General features: G+C 38.7%; 2 protein-coding genes across 2 annotated transcripts in view; one reads left to right on the forward strand and one right to left on the reverse strand.

Moving 5' to 3' along the window:
- Positions 1-21,416, forward strand: part of LOC123693670 — a 40,214-nt gene extending 18,798 nt beyond the window's left edge. Inside the window, exon 7 of the mRNA XM_045638862.1 lies at positions 21,348-21,416. The gene's annotated coding sequence lies outside the window, so the exon portion shown is untranslated. The remainder of the gene's footprint in view (positions 1-21,347) is intronic.
- On the reverse strand, positions 1,571-21,597 carry LOC123693629 (zinc finger protein 729-like). Its single transcript, XM_045638815.1, has 9 exons — positions 21,582-21,597; positions 20,712-20,783; positions 19,777-19,959; positions 19,189-19,308; positions 16,741-16,917; positions 6,784-6,840; positions 6,351-6,527; positions 3,948-4,004; positions 1,571-1,692 (listed from the first exon to the last, which is right to left on the reverse strand). Exons 1-9 carry the CDS (start codon positions 21,595-21,597, stop codon positions 1,571-1,573), a joined length of 981 nt encoding a protein of 326 aa, XP_045494771.1.
- Positions 21,598-21,963: the final 366 nt, after the last annotated feature.

Below are 21,963 nucleotides of genomic sequence, written 5' to 3' on the forward strand. Positions count from 1 at the left end.
TAACATGCGAGGAAACAGGTAAGAAACCAGTAACATGCGAGGAAACAGGTAAGAAACCAGTAACATGCAAGAAAACAGGTAAGAAACCTGTAACGTGAGGAAATAGGTAAGAAACCTGTAACATGCGAGGAAACAGGTGAGGAAGCTATAACATGCGAGGAAACAGGTGAGGAAGCTGTAACATGCGAGGAAATAGGTAAGAAACCTGTTACATGCGAGGAATAAGGCGAGGAAGCTGTAACATGAAAGGAAACAGGTGAGGAAGCTGTAACATGAAAGGAAACAGGTGAGGAAGCTGTAACATGAGAGGAAACAGGTGAGGAAGCTGTAACATGGGAAACTGTAACATGCGAGGAAACAGGTGAGGAAGCTGTAACATGCGAGGAAACAGGTAAGAAACCAGTAACATGTGAAGAAATAGGTAAGAAACCTGTAACATGCGAGGAATAAGGTGAGGAACCAGTAACATGCGAGGAAACAGGTAAAAAACCAGTAACATGCGAGGAAATAGGTAAGAAACCTGTTACATGCGAGGAAACAGGTGAGGAAGCTGTAACATGGGAAACTGTAACATGCGAGGAAACAGGTGAGGAAGCTGTAACATGCGAGGAAACAGGTAAGAAACCTGTAACATACGAGGAATAAGGTGAGGAAGCTGTAACATGAAAGGAAATTTCCTCGCATGTTACAGCTTCCTCACCTGTTTCCTCGCATGTTACAGCTTCCTCACCTGTTTCCTCGCATATTACAGCTTCCTCACCTGTTTCCTCGCATGTTACAGGTTTATTTCCTATTTCTTCACATGTTACTGGTTTCTTACCTGTTTCCTCGCATGTTACTGGTTTCTTACCTATTTACTTTCATGTTACAGGTTTCTTACTTATTTCTTCACATGTTACAGGTTTCTTATCTGTTTCCTTTCATGTTACAGCTTCCTCACCTGTTTCCTCGCATGTTACAGGTTTCTTATCTGTTTCCTTTCATGTTACAGCTTCCTCACCTGTTTCCTCGCATGTTACAGGTTTCTTACCTATTTCCTCACATGTTACAGGTTTCTTACCTATTTCCTCACATGTTACAGGATTCTTACCTGTTTCCTCGCATGTTACAGGTTTCTAACCTGTTTCCTCACGTTACAGGTTTCTTACCTGTTTCCTCGCATGTTACACCTTCCTCACCTGTTTCCTCGCATGTTACTGGTTTCTTACCTGTTTCCTCGCATGTTACTGGTTTCTTACCTATTTCCTTTCATGTTACAGCTTCCTCACCTGTTTCCTCACCTGTTTCCTCGCATGTTACAGCTTCTTCACCTGTTTCCTCGCATGTTACAGGTTTCTTACCTATTTCCTCATGTTACAGCTTCTCACCTATTTCCTCGCATGTTACAGCTTCCTCACCTGTTTCCTCGCATGTTACAGGTTTCTTACCTATTTCCTCACATGTTACAGGTTTCTTACCTGTTTCCTCGCATGTTACAGCTTCCTCACCTGTTTCCTCGCATGTTACAGGTTTCTTACCTGTTTCCTCGCATGTTACTGGTTTCTTACCTATTTCCTCACGTTACAGGTTTCTAACCTGTTTCCTCGCATGTTATTGGTTTCTTACCTGTTTCCTCGCTTGTTGCTTCCTCACCTATTTCCTCGCATGTTACAGCTTCCTCACCTGTTTCCTCGCATGTTACAGCTTTCTCACCTGGTAAGAAAGAAATGGAAATGGTAAGAAACCTGTATTATGTGAGGAAATAGGTAAGAAACCAGTAACATGCGAGGAAATAGGTAAGAAACCAGTAACATGCGAGGAAACAGGTGAGGAAGCTGTAACATGCGAGGAAACAGGTGAGGAAGCTGTAACATGCGAGGAAATTTCCTTTCATGTTACAGCTTCCTCACCTTATTCCTCGTATGTTACAGGTTTCTTACCTATTTCTTCACATGTTACAGGTTTCTAACCTGTTTCCTCGCATGTTACACCTTCCTCACCTGTTTCCTCGCATGTTACAGGTTTCTTACCTGTTTCCTCGCATGTTACAGCTTCCTCACCTGTTTCCTCGCATGTTACAGCTTCCTCACCTGTCTCTTCACATGTTACAGGTTTCTTACCTGTTTCCTCGCATGTTACTGGTTTCTTACCTATTTCCTCACGTTACATGTTTCTTACCTGTTTCCTCTCATGTTACAGCTTCCTCACCTTATTCCTCGCATGTTACAGGTTTCTTACATATTTCCTCACGTTACAGCTTCTCACCTATTTCCTCGCATGTTACAGGTTTCTTACAGCAACAAGCGAGGAAACAGGTAAGAAACCAGTGACATGCGAGGAAACAGGTAAGAAACCAGTAACATGCGAGGAAACAGGTAAGAAACCTGTAACGTGAGGAAACAGGTAAGAAACCTGTAACATGCGAGGTAACAGGTGAGGAAGCTGTAACATGCGAGGAAATAGGTAATAAACCTGTAACATGCGAGGAAACAGGTGAGGAAGCTGTTACATGCGAGGAAATTTCCTTTCATGCTACAGCTTCCTCACCTTATTCCTCGTATGTTACAGGTTTCTTACCTATTTCTTCACATGTTACAGGTTTCTAACCTGTTTCCTCGCATGTTACACCTTCCTCACCTGTTTCCTCGCATGTTACAGCTTCCTCACCTGTTTCCTCGCATGTTACAGGTTTCTAACCTGTTTCCTTTCATGTTACAGCTTCCTCACCTTATTCCTCGTATGTTACAGGTTTCTTACCTATTTCTTCACATGTTACAGGTTTCTAACCTGTTTCCTCGCATGTTACACCTTCCTCACCTGTTTCCTCGCATGTTACAGGTTTCTTACCTGTTTCCTTTCATGTTACAGCTTCCTCACCTGTTTCCTCGCATGTTACAGGTTTCTTACCTATTTCCTCACATGTTACAGGATTCTTACCTGTTTCCTCGCATGTTACTGGTTTCTTACCATTTCCTCGCATGTTACAGGTTTCTTACCTGTTTTCTTGCATGTTACTGGTTTCTTACCATTTCCTCGCATGTTACAGGTTTCTTACCTGTTTCCTCGCATGTTACAGGTTTCTTACCTGTTTCCTCACATGTTACAGGATTCTTACCTGTTTCCTCGCATGTTACTGGTTTCTTACCTGTTTCCTCGCATGTTATTGGTTTCTTACCTGTTTCCTCGCTTGTTGCTTCCTCACCTGTTTCCTCGCATGTTACAGGTTTCTTACCTGTTTCCTATGTTACAGGTATCTTACCTGTTTCCTATGTTACAGGTTTCTTACCTATTTCCTCACATGTTACAGGTTTCTTATCTGTTTCCTCGCATGTTACAGCTTCCTCACCTGTTTCCTCGCATGTTACAGGTTTCTTACCTGTTTCCTCGCATGTTACTGGTTTCTTACCTAAGTGGAGTGGTAAGAAACCAGTAACATGTGAGGAAATAGGTAAGAAACCTGTAACATGCGAGGAAACAGGTGAGGAAGCTGTAACATGCGAGGAAACAGGTGAGGAAGCTGTAACATGCGAGGAAATTTCCTTTCATGCTACAGCTTCCTCACCTTATTCCTCGTATGTTACAGGTTTCTTACCTATTTCTTCACATGTTACAGGTTTCTAACCTGTTTCCTCGCATGTTACACCTTCCTCACCTGTTTCCTCGTATGTAACAGGTTTCTTACCTATTTCCTCACATAATACAGGTTTCTTACCTGTTTCCTCCCATGTTACAGCTTCCTCACCTTATTCCTCGCATGTTACAGGTTTCTTACATATTTCCTCACGTTACAGCTTCTCACCTATTTCCTCGCATGTTACAGCTTCCTCACCTGTTTCCTCTCATGTTACAGCTTCCTCACCTTATTCCTCGCATGTTACAGCTTCCTCACCTGTTTCCTCGCATGTTACAGGTTTCTTACCTATTTCCTCGCATATAACATGCGAGGTTTCCTGTTACTGGTTTCTTACCTGTTTCCTCGCTTGTTACAGCCTCCTCACCTATTTCCTCCTGAACCTGTAAGAAACCTGTAACATGCGAGGAAACAGGTGAGGAAGCTGTAACATGCGAGGAAACAGGTAAGAAACCTGTAACATGCAAGAAAACAGGTAAGAAACCTGTAACATGCGAGGAAATGGTAAGAAACCTGTAACGTGAGGAAACAGGTAAGAAACCAGTAACATGCGAGGAAACAGGTAAGAAACCTGTAACATGCGAGGAAACAGGTGAGGAAGCTGTAACATGCGAGGAAACAGGTGAGGAAGCTGTAACATGCGAGGAAACAGGTAAGAAACCTGTAACATGCGAGGAAACAGGTGAGGAAGCTGTAACATGCGAGGAAATAGGTAAGAAACCTGTATTATGTGAGGAAATAGGTAAGAAACCTGTAACATGCGAGGAAACAGGTGAGGAAGCTGTTACATGCGAGAAAACAGGTGAGGAAGCAACAAGCGAGGAAACAGGTAAGAAACCAGTAACATGCGAGGAAACAGGTAAGAAACCTGTAACATGCGAGGAAACAGGTGAGGAAGCTGTAACATACGAGGAAACAGGTGAGGAAGCTGTAACATGCGAGGAAATTTCCTTTCATGTTACAGCTTCGTCACCTTATTCCTCGTATGTTACAGGTTTCTTACCTATTTCTTCACATGTTACAGGTTTCTTACCTGTTTCCTCGCATGTTACTGGTTTCTTACCTGTTTCCTCGCTTGTTGCTTCCTCACCTGTTTCCTCGCATGTTACAGCTTCCTCACCTGTTTCCTCGCATGTTACAGGTTTCTTACCTATTTCCTCACATAATACAGGTTTCTTACCTATTTCCTCGCATGTTACAGCTTCCTCACCTGTTTCCTCGCATGTTACAGGTTTCTTACCTGTTTCCTCGCATGTTACAGCTTCCTCACCTGTTTCCTCGCATGTTACAGCTTCCTCACCTTATTCCTCGCATGTTACAGGTTTCTTACATATTTCCTCACGTTACAGCTTCTCACCTATTTCCTCGCATGTTACAGCTTCCTCACCTGTTTCCTCTCATGTTACAGCTTCCTCACCTTATTCCTCGCATGTTACAGGTTTCTTACCTGTTTCCTCGCATGTTACAGCTTCCGTACCTGTTTCCTCGCATGTTACAGGTTTCTTACCTATTTCCTCGCATGTTATATGCATATGCTTGTTACAGCCTCCTCACCTATTTCCTCCTGAACCTGTAAGAAACCTGTAACATGCGAGGAAACAGGTGAGGAAGCTGTAACATGCGAGGAAACAGGTAAGAAACCTGTAACATGCAAGAAAACAGGTAAGAAACCTGTAACATGCGAGGAAATGGTAAGAAACCTGTAACGTGAGGAAACAGGTAAGAAACCAGTAACATGCGAGGAAACAGGTAAGAAACCTGTAACATGCGAGGAAACAGGTGAGGAAGCTGTAACATGCGAGGAAACAGGTGAGGAAGCTGTAACATGCGAGGAAACAGGTAAGAAACCTGTAACATCCGAGGAAACAGGTGAGGAAGCAACAAGCGAGGAAACAGGTGAGGAAGCTGTAACATGAAAGGAAATTTCCACGCATGTTACAGCTTCCTCACCTGTTTCCTCGCATGTTACACCTTCCTCACCTGTTTCCTCGCTTGTTGCTTCCTCACCTTATTCCTCGTATGTTACAGGTTTGAGGAAGCTGTAACATGAAAGGAAACAGATAAGAAACCTGTAACATGAAAGGAAACAGATAAGAAACCTGTAACATGTGAGGAAATGGTAAGAAACCTGTAACATGAAAGGAAATAGGTAAGAAACCAGTAACTTGCGAGGAAACAGGTAAGAAACCAGTAACATGTGAAGAAATAGGAAAGAAACCTGTAACATGCGAGGTAACAGGTGAGGAAGCTGTAACATGCGAGGAAACAGGTAAGAAACCTGTAACATGCGAGGAAACAGATGAGGAAGCTGTAACATGCGAGGAAATAGGTAAGAAACCTGTATTATGTGAGGAAATAGGTAAGAAACCTGTAACATGCGAGGAAACAGGTGAGGAAGCTGTTACATGCGAGAAAACAGGTGAGGAAGCAACAAGCGAGGAAACAGGTAAGAAACCAGTAACATGCGAGGAAACAGGTAAGAAACCAGTAACATGTGAGGAAATAGGTAAGAAACCTGTAACATGCGAGGAAACAGGTGAGGAAGCTGTAACATGCGAGGAAACAGGTGAGGAAGCTGTAACATGCGAGGAAATTTCCTTTCATGTTACAGCTTCCTCACCTTATTCCTCGTATGTTACAGGTTTCTTACCTATTTCTTCACATGTTACAGGTTTCTAACCTGTTTCCTCGCATGTTACACCTTCCTCACCTGTTTCCTCGCATGTTACAGGTTTCTTACCTGTTTCCTCGCATGTTACTGGTTTCTTACCTGTTTCCTCGCTTGTTGCTTCCTCACCTGTTTCCTCGCATGTTACAGCTTCCTCACCTGTTTCCTCGCATGTAACAGGTTTCTTACCTATTTCCTCACATAATACAGGTTTCTTACCTGTTTCCTCCCATGTTACAGCTTCCTCACCTTATTCCTCGCATGTTACAGGTTTCTTACATATTTCCTCACGTTACAGCTTCTCACCTATTTCCTCGCATGTTACAGCTTCCTCACCTGTTTCCTCTCATGTTACAGCTTCCTCACCTTATTCCTCGCATGTTACAGGTTTTTTACCTGTTTCCTCGCATGTTACAGCTTCCTCACCTGTTTCCTCGCATGTTACAGGTTTCTTACCTATTTCCTCGCATATAACATGCGAGGTTTCCTGTTACTGGTTTCTTACCTGTTTCCTCGCTTGTTACAGCCTCCTCACCTATTTCCTCCTGAACCTGTAAGAAACCTGTAACATGCGAGGAAACAGGTGAGGAAGCTGTAACATGCGAGGAAACAGGTAAGAAACCTGTAACATGCAAGAAAACAGGTAAGAAACCTGTAACATGCGAGGAAATGGTAAGAAACCTGTAACGTGAGGAAACAGGTAAGAAACCAGTAACATGCGAGGAAACAGGTAAGAAACCTGTAACATGCGAGGAAACAGGTGAGGAAGCTGTAACATGCGAGGAAACAGGTGAGGAAGCTGTAACATGCGAGGAAACAGGTAAGAAACCTGTAACATGCGAGGAAACAGGTGAGGAAGCAACAAGCGAGGAAACAGGTGAGGAAGCTGTAACATGAAAGGAAATTTCCTCGCATGTTACAGCTTCCTCACCTGTTTCCTCGCATGTTACACCTTCCTCACCTGTTTCCTCGCTTGTTGCTTCCTCACCTTATTCCTCGTATGTTACAGGTTTGAGGAAGCTGTAACATGAAAGGAAACAGATAAGAAACCTGTAACATGAAAGGAAACAGATAAGAAACCTGTAACATGTGAGGAAATGGTAAGAAACCTGTAACATGAAAGGAAATAGGTAAGAAACCAGTAACTTGCGAGGAAACAGGTAAGAAACCAGTAACATGTGAAGAAATAGGAAAGAAACCTGTAACATGCGAGGAAACAGGTGAGGAAGCTGTAACATGCGAGGAAACAGATAAGAAACCTGTAACATGTGAGGAAATAGGTAAGAAACCTGTAACATAGGAAACAGGTAAGAAACCTGTAACATAGGAAACAGGTAAGAAACCTGTAACATGCGAGGAAACAGGTGAGGAAGCTGTAACATGCGAGGAAACAGGTGAGGAAGCAACAAGCGAGGAAACAGGTAAGAAACCAATAACATGCGAGGAAACAGGTAAGAAACCAGTAACATGCGAGGAAACAGGTAAGAATCCTGTAACATGTGAGGAAACAGGTAAGAAACCTGTAACATGCGAGGAAATGGTAAGAAACCAGTAACATGCGAGGAAACAGGTAAGAATCCTGTAACATGTGAGGAAATAGGTAAGAAACCTGTAACATGCGAGGAAACAGGTGAGGAAGCTGTAACATGAAAGGAAACAGATAAGAAACCTGTAACATGTGAAGAAATAGGTAAGAAACCTGTAACATGAAAGGAAATAGGTAAGAAACCAGTAACATGCGAGGAAACAGGTAAAAACCTGTAACATGTGAAGAGACAGGTGAGGAAGCTGTAACATGCGAGGAAACAGGTGAGGAAGCTGTAACATGCGAGGAAACAGGTAAGAAACCTGTAACATGCGAGGAAACAGGTGAGGAAGGTGTAACATGCGAGGAAACAGGTTAGAAACCTGTAACATGTGAAGAAATAGGTAAGAAACCTGTAACATACGAGGAATAAGGTGAGGAAGCTGTAACATGAAAGGAAATTTCTTCGCATGTTACAGCTTCCTCACCTGTTTCCTCGCATGTTACAGCTTCCTCACCTGTTTCCTCGCATGTTACTGGTTTCTTACCTATTTCCTCGCATGTTACTGGTTTCTTACCTATTTCCTCACATAATACAGGTTTCTTACCTATTTCCTCGCATGTTACAGCTTCCTCACCTGTTTCCTCGCATGTTACAGCTTCCTCACCTGTTTCCTCGCATGTTACAGGTTTCTTACCATTTCCATTTCTTTCTTACTAACATTAAAACAGGTGAGGAAGCTGTAACATGCGAGGAAATAGGTGAGGAAGCAACAAGCGAGGAAACAGGTAAGAAACCAATAACATGCGAGGAAATAGGTAAGAAACCTGTAACACTGGAGACAGGTGGCGCTAGTGCCATACGTAACATCAGCTCTCGAGTTTTTTACAATTTAAAATTATTAAAAGTACAAAAGTTAATAAAAAAGTGTGTTCAAATTAACAAGTAATCAATAAATAAGTGCGATTAATGTTATCTTCGTCAACAACCTGCGATTTACGTGGAAATACGGAATTCAAAAAACCATCACATACAACGACCGTTACGTCAAATTTGGAACAAAGAAAGTTGGAGACAGTAACTATATTTAAACCTAACAAGTAGTAAGTAAAGTATCGGAAACAAAACGTACCTAAGTAAAGTATCGGAAACAAAACGTAAGTAAAACACAATTATTACAGATATTAACTTATAAAATTGACATTTAAGTGTCATTAAACAAAGAACAGCTGACCAACAATTATAATATTTAGTCACACATTAACGGTTTGAATATACATTGTACAACTTTATTTGAACTTATAAAATGGATAATATAACTATCAGAAAGAAAACACTCCCTAAACAAAGGTCTGAATCAAATCTACAAGAAATATTAAATGATTCTTTTTTAAGTTTATCCAGTTCAAGTTACACGGATTTATCTGCAAAGACAAGTCAACATATATCTACTCCAAATACTTCAATAGTGTTCAATGAGAATCAAGAAATAAGCAAATTACAAACAGAATTAATATCCGCACAAGAATCTATCTATAACCTAACAAAACAATGTTATAATCTTAGACAAACATTACACAAAAGTGAGAAAAAAGTACAGAATTTGATAAGTATAATTTTAAATACTAAATCGGATAAAACATTACCAGGTATCTCGAATAAAACGCCTATAAAACAGACAATAATGAATATAAGTTTTAAAACACCACGGCACTCACCTTTAAAATACTACAATGAAAATATATTTATTCACAACACTTATCCTAAAATCAAACAGAAAACATTGACTAATTACTTACAACAAAAACACAATTCTCATAGCTTTACTACTGATATGGGTTTGGATAAAAATACTTTAAAGTTTAAACTATAACATAACTAAGCCACTAATATTAAATAAGGAATGTGACGGTACCGACAAAAATAAAATTACCAATTGTCAACAAACCATAACAGATGTCAGCACAAAGGTAATAAAACGTAAAATTATAATTATGGGTGATGAACGCGTTAGAAATTTGTCTTTAGGTATGCTGGAAAAACGAAAAAATAAGTGGAATGATTCTTATGAAATATTTGGCTTGACAAAACCGCATGCTTCTTCCAGCGAAATATTAAACAGTTGTGAAAGTTTTATACAATCTATGAATCATGAAGATATATTAATATTGGGCTTAGGTTCCAACGACAAAAATCCATATCAACTTATTTCAGGTTTACTAGACTTAATGGGTAAATTAAAAAATAACAAAGTATTTATTCTAAATGTTAGATATAACCGTTACCTAAATGAAAAATTATTAAACACACAAATAAAGCTATTTTTAAGAGGCTATAAAAATTGTTCATATATTGATATTGACGAAGATTACAAATATTATAATTCAAGAATTAATTATATTGAAAATTTAATAAATAAAATAAACATAGAAATTGACAGTATCGAATACTCAAATACATTTTTAAATACAAAAAAGATCTTAGAAAGGCTTTCTTCGTCAAAAAAATGCGGTTTGTTAAAAAACAATCGAAATAAATCAAATCAAGTAAAAAAAGGTACAATTCCATATTATTTTAAAAAGACAATAAATGAAAACACTTTAAAACTGAACAGTGAGGATACATCAAATAGTAATATATTACCGAACAATGAAAACTTTTCATCGAATCCAAATTTTTTTCGTCCCTAAATCCAGTTATTTGACAATATTACATCAAAACATAGCCGGAGCCATAAATAAGTCAGAAGAGCTGTACTTGGCAATATCTCAAATAAGCAAGTCCCACATTATTGACATTATATGCTTATGTGAAACATTTATTAGAAAAGGAAATGAGCAGCTACTTAAATTACCAGGATATAAGTTGGTATCATCGTTTTCTCGCAAACAAAAAAGAGGTGGAACATGCATTCTGGTCAAAGAGGACATTTCATGTACTAATCTAGACTTAATAAAGGATCTTGGTTGTAATTTATTCTTTGAGTGTTGTGGTATAGAGTTAAAACATTTAAATACAGTGATAATTTGTGTTTATAGAATTCCAAGTCAAAGTATAGAGATTTTTATTGAAAAACTTCAACTTACACTACAAAAAATTGCAACTAAAAATAAAAAAATAATAATATGCGGTGATTGGAATATTGATATTCTTAAAAAAACTAAGTTTTCAGATGAACTTAATACTTTACTTCAGAACTATAATATTGAATGTTTAATAAAAACACCTACTAGGAAAAATTCATGCATAGATCAAATAGCGACAAATATAAAAAGAGGCGTAACCGCAGAAGTACTTCATCTTGGTTTATCAGACCACGAAACTGCACAGATATTAAAAGTAAATATGATTAAGCCCAAAGTAAATGTGTCCTGGTTTGAAACAAAAAGAGATTACAGTAAGCAGAATATACGTAAATTTTGCGAGTGCATGGCATCATTGAGTTTCTCTGAAATACATGAATTTAATAACTTAAATGAATGCTTTAATAGTTTTTATGAATTATTCCAACTGTTTTACAATCTCTGTTTCCCATTTATTAGGATTAAGAGAAACACAGGAAAACCTAATATTAATTGGATAACCAAAGGATTGAAGAAATGTTGTGTACGAAAGCGACTACTATATTTAAAAAGTATATATTACAAGAAAACATTTACAAATAGTTGGGGTTATTATATAAAATACAAAAATATTCTAAAAAAGTGCATTCTTAAGTCAAAACAAATTCAATGTGAAAAATTTATTAAATTATCAAAAAATAAAAATAAGGCTTTATGGCACATGATATCTAATAATATTAATGACGAAAACAATATTAAAGAAATAGAAAAGATTGTAGTCAATAATAATGTATATGTTACAGTCAAAACCCTGAACCAGTCAATAACGTTATTGACCGGTAAAATCAGTTAATAAGGATATTGACTAAGGGCGTCGGTTAATATCCTTATTAACTGATTTTATCTGATTAAACCAGTTAATAACGTTATTGACTAAGGGCATCGGTCAATATCCTTATTAACTGATTTTAAGTCGAGACATCTAGTCAATATAGGTTTTAACCGACGGTGCCCAGTCAAAACTCATAAAAAGTTAAGGACGTTAGTGAAATTATACTAGAAAATCATTTAAAAAGGTTCATAAAACTTTTTAAAGTGCAATATTTAAGACTTTTATGTTTTATTAATTATTAATTCGGGGTATTATTTGTAAACTGCAACCGCGCGAGAATACGTGCCCCAAAATATTTTTGAAGATGGCAATTGTGTTTTAATAACAACTAGGTTTCCGCCCGCAGCTTTGCCCGCGCAGTCAAAGAAAAACCGCATAGTTTAGACTTGATGGAGTGACTTGCAGGTGTACTTCGAAGACTGCTACTGGAACTAATTGACGAATAGAGCTAGGTGTGCCGAGTTTGGGCTCGTTTTGTTAGTTTAGTTATGTTGAGACCTTACCTCCAGACTTGATGGAGTGACCTGCAGGTGTACTTCGAAGACTGCTACTGGAACTAATAGACGAGTAGAGCTAGGTGTGCCAAGTTTGGGCTCGTTTTGTTAGTTATGTCAAGACCTTACCTCCGGACTTGATGGAGTAACCTGCAGGTGTACTTCGAAGACTGCTACTGGAACTAGTATACGAGTAGAGCTAGGTGTGCCGAGTTTGGGCTCGTTTTGATAGTTATGTTGAGACCTTACCTCAGACTTGATGGAGTGACCTGCAGGTGTACTTCGAAGACTGCTACTGGAACTAATAGACGAGTAGAGCTAGGTGTGCTGAGTTTGGGCTCGTTTTGTTAGTTATGTTGAGACCTTACCTCCGGACTTGATGGAGTGACCTGCAGGTGTACTTCGAAGACTGCTACTGGAACTATTATACGAGTAGAGCTAGGTGTGCCGAGTTTGGGCTCGTTTTGCTAGTTACGTTGAGACCTTACCTCCTGACTTGATGGAGTGACTTGCAGGTGTACTTCGAAGACTGCTACTGGAACTAATAGACGAGTAGAGCTAGGTGTGCCGAGTTTGGGCTCGTTTTGTTAGTTACGTTGAGACCTTACCTCCGGACTTGATGGAGTGACCTGCAGGAGGTAAGGTCTCAACGTAACTAACAAAACAAGCCCAAACTCGGCACACCTAGCTCTACTCGTCTATTAGTTCCAGTAGTAGTCTGCGAAGAACACATGCAGGTCACTCCATCAAGTCCGGAGGTAAGGTCTCAACGTAACTAACAAAACGAGCCCAAACTCGGCACACCTAGCTCTACTCGTCTATTAGTTCCAGTAGCAGTCTTCGAAGTACACCTGCAAGTCACTCCATCAAGTCAGGAGGTAAGGTCTCAACGTAACTAGCAAAACAAGCCCAAACTCGGCACACCTAGCTCTACTCGTCTATTAGTTCCAGTAGCAGTCTTCGAAGTACACCTGCAGGTCACTCCATCAAGTCCGGAGGTAAGGTCTCAACATTACTAACAAAACGAGCCCAAACTCGGCACACCTAGTTCTACTCGTATAATAGTTCCAGTAGCAGTCTTCGAAGTACACCTGCAGGTCACTCCATGAAGTCCGGAGGTAAGGTCTCGACATAACTAACAAAACGAGCCCAAACTCGGCACACCTAGCTCTACTCGTCTATTAGTTCCAGTAGCAGTCTTCGAAGTACACCTGCAGGTCACTCCATCAAGTCTAGAGGTAAGGTCTCAACACAACTAACAAAACGAGCCCAAACTCGGCACACCTAGCTCTACTCGTATAATAGTTCCAGTAGCAGTCTTCGAAGTACACCTGCAGGTCACTCCATCAAGTCCGGAGGTAAGGTCTCGACATAACTAACAAAACGAGCCCAAACTAGGCATTCCTAGTTCTACTCGTCTATTAGATCCAGTAGCAGTCTTCGAAGTAAACCTGCAGGTCACTCCATCAAATCTGATTTAACTAACGCAATCCCGGAAATCCCACGGGAACGGGAACTATGCGCTTTTTCTTTGACTGCGCGGGCGAAGCTGCGGGCGGAAACCTAGTTGTTATTAACACACAATTGCCATCTTCAAAAATATTTTGGGGCACGTATTCTCGCGCGGTTGCAGTTTACAAACAATACCCCGAATTAATAATTAATAAAACATAAAAGTCTTAAATATTGCACTTTAAAAAGTTTTATGAACCTTTTTAAATGATTTTATAGTATAATTTCACTAACGTCCTTAACTTTTTATGAGTTTTGACTGGGCACCGTCGGTTAAAACCTATATTGACTAGATGTCTCGACTTAAAATCAGTTAATAAGGATATTGACCGATGCCCTTAGTCAATAACGTTATTAACTGGTTTAATCAGATAAAATCAGTTAATAAGGATATTAACCGACGCCCTTAGTCAATATCCTTATTAACTGATTTTACCGGTCAATAACGTTATTGACTGGTTCAGGGTTTTGACTGTAACATATACAACTCAATGAATGATATATGTGAACAATTTAATAACTTTTTTATTAACATAACAAATCAAAAAAATTTTAATTATGATGCAACTGAAATAAAAACAACATTGACTACGGAAAAATGTAATACAATATTCTTGACACCAACAAGCAGTGACGAAATTTTAAAAGTAATAAAATCCCTAAATAACACGAATTCCGTAGGAACAGACGGTATAAGTACAAAAATACTAAAGGCTTCCAGTGTACATATTTGCAAACCGTTATCCTTTCTTGTCAATTTATCTATGGAGCAAGGAACTTTTCCTCATGTTCTAAAAACATCAGTTATAAAACCGTTATATAAAAAAGATGATCCAAATGATATTAAAAACTACAGACCGATAGCACTAATTCCAGTTTTATCTAAGATATTTGAAAAGGTAATTTTAGAAAGATTTCAAAATTATGTTGATAAAAACAAGATATTATGTCGGGAACAGTTTGGGTTTAGAAAAAATAGTTCTACTTCTTTAGCATGCTTCGAAATGGTGAAAGAAATAATTCAAGCCCTTATTGAAAAAAAACCAGCAGCCACCATATTCTTAGATATGAGCAAAGCATTTGATTTTGTGGACCATCAATTACTCTTGTTTAAGTTGGAGAAATATGGTATAAGAGGAATTGCTAAAGAATGGGTTGCAAGTTACTTAAATGATAGATATCAGTATGTGGAGATTCATAAAATGATAAATCAAACACGAAACTCATATAGGTCAGAGAAAAAAGTTAATAAATCAGGTGTACCACAAGGAAGTGTGCTCGGTCCATTTTTATTCCTCTTATATATTAACGATTTACCGAGATCAGTGAAACACAAGACAGTTTTATTCGCAGACGACACTACCCTTATTGTTAAATGCACGGATAAAAATACATATGAGAGAGATATAAATACAGCATTATATAATATAGTAAAATGGTTACAAAATAATAATCTGAAAATAAACTTAGTTAAAACAAAAATAATTCAATATTATACAAAGAATTGCACCAAAATTAATCTAGACATAAAATGTAATGATCAAGTAATCGAACAGGTAAAACACCATAAATTCTTAGGTGTTCTGGTAGACGAAGGTCTAAAATGGGACAGTCATATTGAATATATTTGTGATAGGTTAAATCGTTTCGTTTACGTATTACGTCGCCTTAGAGATACTGTATCTATGAATGCTGCAATAAATGCCTACCATGCATATATATCGTCGATACTCTCTTACGGAATAATTCTTTGGGGACAGTCTTGCGAGGTGCGGAAAGTGTTTGTGGCACAAAAGAAATGTATCCGGGCCCTGTGCGGATTACATCAAAGGGACAGTTGCAAACCAATGTTCGGTAAATTACGTATCCTTACACTAACCTGCATATATATAAGAGAAGTATGTTTATTTGTTAAATACCACCCAGAATATTTTAAAAAGAAAGGAGAAGTAAATTCGCATATGTTAACGAGGTATCAAAATAAACTGCACTTTCCAACATGTAGAATAAATCAAGCAAAAAATAGTGTGATATTTATGACTATTACAATATATAATAAAATACCGGATAACTTTAAGGATCTCCCAGTAAATATATTTAAGAAGAAACTGACGAAATGGTTAATGGAGAAACAATTTTATGATATTCAAGAACTTATTACATTGCGGAATCTGTGAAGGAATTAGTGACGTTTAACAATAGTGACGCGAAGAATTTGTGTAGTGTTGGTGTAGTGTAACTAATTCAATTAACTTATTTCCATTTAAATATTTGCACACCCAAATAGTGGGTAGAATGTATTAGCGCCTTAATATTGTAACAACACCTTTTTTGTAACTACATTCTTGTAAATAAATGAAATTTGAATTTGAATTTGAATTTGAACAGGTAAGAAACCTGTAACATGCGAGGAAACAGGTGAGGAAGCTGTAACATGCGAGGAAATAGGTGAGAAGCTGTAACGTGAGGAAATATGTAAGAAACCTGTAACATGCGAGGAATAAGGTGAGGAAGCTGTAACATGGGAGGAAACAGGTAAGAAACCTGTATTATGTGAGGAAATAGGTAAGAAACCTGTTACATGCGAGGAAACAGGTGAGGAAGCTGTAACATGCGAGGAAACAGGTGAGGAAGCAACAAGCGAGGAAACAGGTAAGAAACCAGTAACATGTGAAGAAACAGGTGAGGAAGCTGTAACATGTGAGGAAACAGGTGAGGAAGCTGTAACATGCGAGGAAACAGGTGAGGAAGCTGTAACATGCGAGGAAACAGGTAAGAAACCTGTAACATGCGAGGAAACAGGTGAGGAAGGTGTAACATGCGAGGAAACAGGTTAGAAACCTGTAACATGTGAAGAAATAGGTAAGAAACCTGTAACATACGAGGAATAAGGTGAGGAAGCTGTAACATGAAAGGAAATTTCCTCGCATGTTACAGCTTCCTCACCTGTTTCCTCGCATGTTACAGCTTCCTCACCTGTTTCCTCGCATGTTACAGGTTTCTTACCTATTTCCTCACATGTTACTGGTTTCTTACCTGTTTCCTCGCATGTTACTGGTTTCTTACCTGTTTCCTCGCTTGTTGCTTCCTCACCTGTTTTCTCGCATGTAACAGCTTCCTCAACTGTTTCCTCGCATGTTACAGGTTTCTTACCTATTTCCTCACATAATACAGGTTTCTTACCTATTTCCTCGCATGTTACAGCTTCCTCACCTGTTTCCTCGCATGTTACAGGTTTCTTACCTGTTTCCTCGCATGTTACAGCTTCCTCACCTGTTTCCTCGCATGTTACAGCTTCCTCACCTGTTTCCTCGCATGTTACAGGTTTCTTACCTGTTTCCTCGCATGTTACTGGTTTCTTACCTGTTTCCTCATGATACAGGTTTCTTACCTGTTTTCTCGCATGTAACAGGTTTCTTACCTATTTCCTCACGTTACAGCTTCTCACCTATTTCCTCGCATGTTACAGCTTCCTCACCTTATTCCTCGCATGTTACTGGTTTCTTACCTGTTTCCTCACGTTACAGGTTTCTTACCATTTCCTCACGTTACAGCTTCCTCACCTGTTTCCTCGCATGTTACTGGTTTCTTACCTGTTTCCTCGCATGTTACAGGTTTCTTACCTATTTTCTCGCATGTTACTGGTTTCTCACCTGTTTCCTCACGTTACAGGTTTCTTACCTGTTTCCTCGCATGTTACAGCTTCCTCACCTGTTTCCTCGCATGTTACAGGTTTCTTACCTGTTTCCTCGCATGTTACAGGTTTCTTACCTGTTTCCTCGCATGTTACTGGTTTCTTACCATGGATCTTCCATATATTCCTTAATGCTGTAATAGGCTCTCTGAACTAAGACGTTTTTTACATAATTCTTAAATTTAGCACTACTAAACTCTTTAATACTATGAGGAATTTTGTTGTAAAAAAGTATACCTTGACCCATAAATGAATTTTTAACTTTAGCTAACCGGTAAAATGGCATTTCAATTTTATTTCTGTTCCTTGTGCCATAACAGTGTCTATCTCCTACTCTTGTGTGTAAGTCTGCGTTTTTGTGTACATATAAAATATTATTAAATATATACTGTGATGGTACAGTGAGGATACCAGTATTCTTAAAGAGATCTCTTAGTGAGTCCCTAGCACGTAAATTATATATAGAGCGTATGGCTCTTTTCTGTAATATAAATATAGTTTCAATATCTGCAGCCCTGCCCCATAGAAGAATTCCATAGGACATAATGCTATGAAAGTAGCTAAAATAAACCAATCTAGCCGTGTCTACATCGGTGAGATGCCTTATTCTTCGAACTGCATATGCAGCTGAACTAAGCTTAGCAGCGGTGGCGGCAACATGGGCCCCCCATTGTAACTTCTCATCTAGTGTCAATCCAAGAAAAACAGTAGAATCCACAGGGTATAATACCTCCCCGTTTAAAATAATATCCCTTTTTACCTTTTTTACATTTGGAAGGATAAATTCTACACAATTTGTTTTTTTTGCATTTAATAATAAATTATTAGCAGTGAACCAATTGGATATGCGTAAAAGAGCAGAGTTTACTTCGTCAACGTTTGAGTCATGTCTATCCACATTAAATATTAATGAGGTATCATCTGCAAACAGTACTATTTCACACATATCCTGCAAATAATAAGGTAGGTCATTAATATATACTAAGAACAAAAACGGTCCTAAGATAGATCCCTGCGGAACACCTATGTTAATCGGCGCACCGCGAGATTTCTCTCCATTAACAACAACGGTTTGTACCCTGTTCTGAAGATATGAAGCTATGAGGTCCTGAGATAAACCTTTAATACCATAAAAATTTAGTTTCCGTAATAGAGTGGTATGTTCTACACAGTCAAAAGCCTTAGAAAGGTCACAGAATATCCCTAAAGCATTCTTTGAATTTTCCCATGCTTTATATATATGTGACAAAAGAGCTATTCCAGCATCAGTAGTAGAGCGCCCCTTTGTGAAACCAAACTGTTTGGCGTGCAGTAAACCATTTGATACAAAATGACTACATAATTGGTTTAAAATTAATTTCTCGAAGACTTTGCTCAAAGTTGGTAAAATGGAAATTGGCCTATAGTTATTACAGTCTTCCTGGTCACCACTTTTAAATAACCTCACCTTCCTCACCTTATTCCTCGTATGTTACAGGTTTCTTACCTATTTCTTCACATGTTACAGGTTTCTAACCTGTTTCCTCGCATGTTACTGGTTTCTACCTGTTTCCTCGCATGTTACTGGTTTCTTACCTATTTCCTTTCATGTTACAGCTTCCTCACCTGTTTCCTAGCTTGTTGCTTCCTCACCTGTTTCTTACCTGTTTCCTCCCATGTTACATCTTCCTCACCTTATTCCTCGCATGTTACAGGTTTCTTACATATTTCCTCACGTTACAGCTTCTCACCTATTTCCTCGCATGTTACAGCTTCCTCACCTGTTTCCTCGCATGTTACAGGTTTCTCACCTATTTCCTCGGATGTTACAGGTTTCTTACCTATTTCCTCACATGTTACAGGTTTCTTACCTGTTTCCTCGCATGTTACAGCTTAATCACCTGTTTCCTCGCATGTTACAGGTTTCTTACCTGTTTCCTCGCATGTTACTGGTTTCTTACCTGTTTCCTAACGTTACAGGTTTCTTACCATTTCCTCACGTTACAGCTTCCTCACCTGTTTCCTCGCATGTTACAGGTTTCTTACCTGTTTCCTCGCATGTTACTGGTTTCTTACCTGTTTCCTCGCATGTTACAGGTTTCTTACCTATTTTCTCGCATGTTACTGGTTTCTCACCTGTTTCCTCACGTTACAGGTTTCTTACCTGTTTCCTCGCATGTTACTGGTTTCTTACCTGTTTCCTCACGTTACAGGTTTCTTACCATTTCCTCACGTTACAGCTTCCTCACCTGTTTCCTCGCATGTTACTGGTTTCTTACCTATTTCCTTTCATGTTACAGCTTCGTCACCTGTTTCCTCGCATGTTACAGCTTCCTCACCTGTTTCCTCGCATGTTACAGGTTTCTTACCTATTTCCTCACATGTTACAGGTTTCTCACCTGTTTCCTCGCATGTTACAGGTTTCTTACCTATTTCCTCACATGTTACAGGTTTCTTACCTGTTTCCATTTCTTTCTTACCAGGTGAGAAAGCTGTAACATGCGAGGAAACAGGTGAGGAGGCTGTAACATCCGAGGAAACAAGTTAGGAAGATGTTAGATGCATGTTACTGGTTTCTCACCTGTTTCCTCACGTTACAGGTTTCTTACCTGTTTCCTCGCATGTTACTGGTTTCTTACCTGTTTCCTCACGTTACAGGTTTCTTACCATTTCCTCATGTTACAGCTTCCTCACCTTATTCCTCACGTTACAGGTTTCTTACCTGTTTCCTCGCGTGTTACATCTTCCTAACTTGTTTCCTCGGATGTTACAGCTTCCTCACCTATTTCCTCTCATACAGGTTTCTTACCTGTTTCCTCGCATGTTACAGCTTCCTCACCTGTTTCCTCACGTTACAGGTTTCTTACCTATTTCTTCACATGTTACTGGTTTCTTACCTGTTTCCTCGCATATTACTGGTTTCTTACCTGTTTCCTCGCATGTAACTGGTTTCTTACCTATTTCCTTTCATGTTACAGCTTCCTCACCTGTTTCCTCGCATGTTACAGGTTTCTTACCTGTTTCCTCGCATGTTACTGGTTTCTTACCTATTTCCTCGCATGTTACAGGTTTCTTACCTATTTTCTCGCATGTTACTGGTTTCTCACCTGTTTCCTCACGTTACAGGTTTCTTACCTGTTTCCTCGCATGTTACAGCTTCCTCACCTGTTTCCTCGCATGTTACAGCTTCCTCACCTGTTTCCTCGCATGTTACAGGTTTCTTACCTATTTCCTCGCATATAACATGCGAGGTTTCCTGTTACTGGATTCTTACCTGTTTCCTCGCTTGTTACAGCTTCCTCACCTATTTCCTCGCATGTTATATGCGAGGAAACAGGTAAGAACCCTGTAACATGCAAGAAAACAGGTAAGAAACCTGTAACATGCGAGGAAATGGTAAGAAACCTGTAACGTGAGGAAACAGGTAAGAAACCAGTAACATGCGAGGAAACAGGTAAGAAACCTGTAACATGCGAGGAAACAGGTGAGGAAGCTGTAACATGAGAGGAAACAGGTGAGGAAGCTGTAACATGCGAGGAAACAGGTGAGGAAGCTGTAACATCCGAGGAAACAAGTTAGGTAGATGTAACATGTGAGAAAACAGGTGAGGAGGCTGTAACATCCGAGGAAACAAGTTAGGAAGATGTAACATGCGAGGAAACAGGTGAGGAGGCTGTAACATGCGAGGAAATAGGTGAGGAAGCTGTAACATTCGAGGAAACAGGTTAGGAAGCTGTAACATGCGATGAAACAGGTGAGGAAGCTGTAACATTCGAGGAAACACGTGAGGAAGCTGTAATATGTTACAACTACAAGTTATGAATAAGTTCAATCAGGATCTCTGATTTTTTTTTAATATTTATTTTATAAAAGCAATAATAGTTACATATTTTTTTTTTTTCTTTTATAGGTACAGATGGTGATGGTCATTCATCCGGACGTTTGGACAACGAGCGAGTCAAGAGCTATTCACTTGTAATAAACTTAAATCGAGATCTATACTCGCATTCGTCTAACAGAAAAATATTTTTTATGAGGCTTCAGATATGAATATTAATAAAGATCATTTTATTTGAGAATATAGTCATTGTATTTGGGATGCCTTTTATCAATTAACGCAGACAGAAGTATGGTAATATCTTACAATATTGTTGTTTCATCCTTTATTTTAAGATGAGATGAATACAATAAGAACTTTACCATAAAAATATTTTTTTAAGACTATAAATCATAAGTAGGTTTCCTTAGAATCTTAAACTGAAAGTGGTGCTAGATAATTACAATGTTATTTTGTAAGCAATTTATTTAGTTTTTGAAAACAGCATAAACGTTTATTGTGCAGTAGTTTTTGACATTTGAGTAACAAAATAATGTATGAAGATATATTGTGCCAAAAATTCCATAATTTTTTTAACTTCTATGCATGCACATTTTCACTCGTTATTTTTGAAAACGAATGACTGATAAAACATATACATAGGAAAGTGTGGTGTCATTTATTCCCAAAAGAAATGTTTAGCTTTTAT

The sequence above is a fragment of the Colias croceus genome, chromosome 8, assembly GCF_905220415.1.
Source record: "Colias croceus chromosome 8, ilColCroc2.1".
Lineage (NCBI taxonomy): Eukaryota > Metazoa > Arthropoda > Insecta > Lepidoptera > Pieridae > Colias > Colias croceus.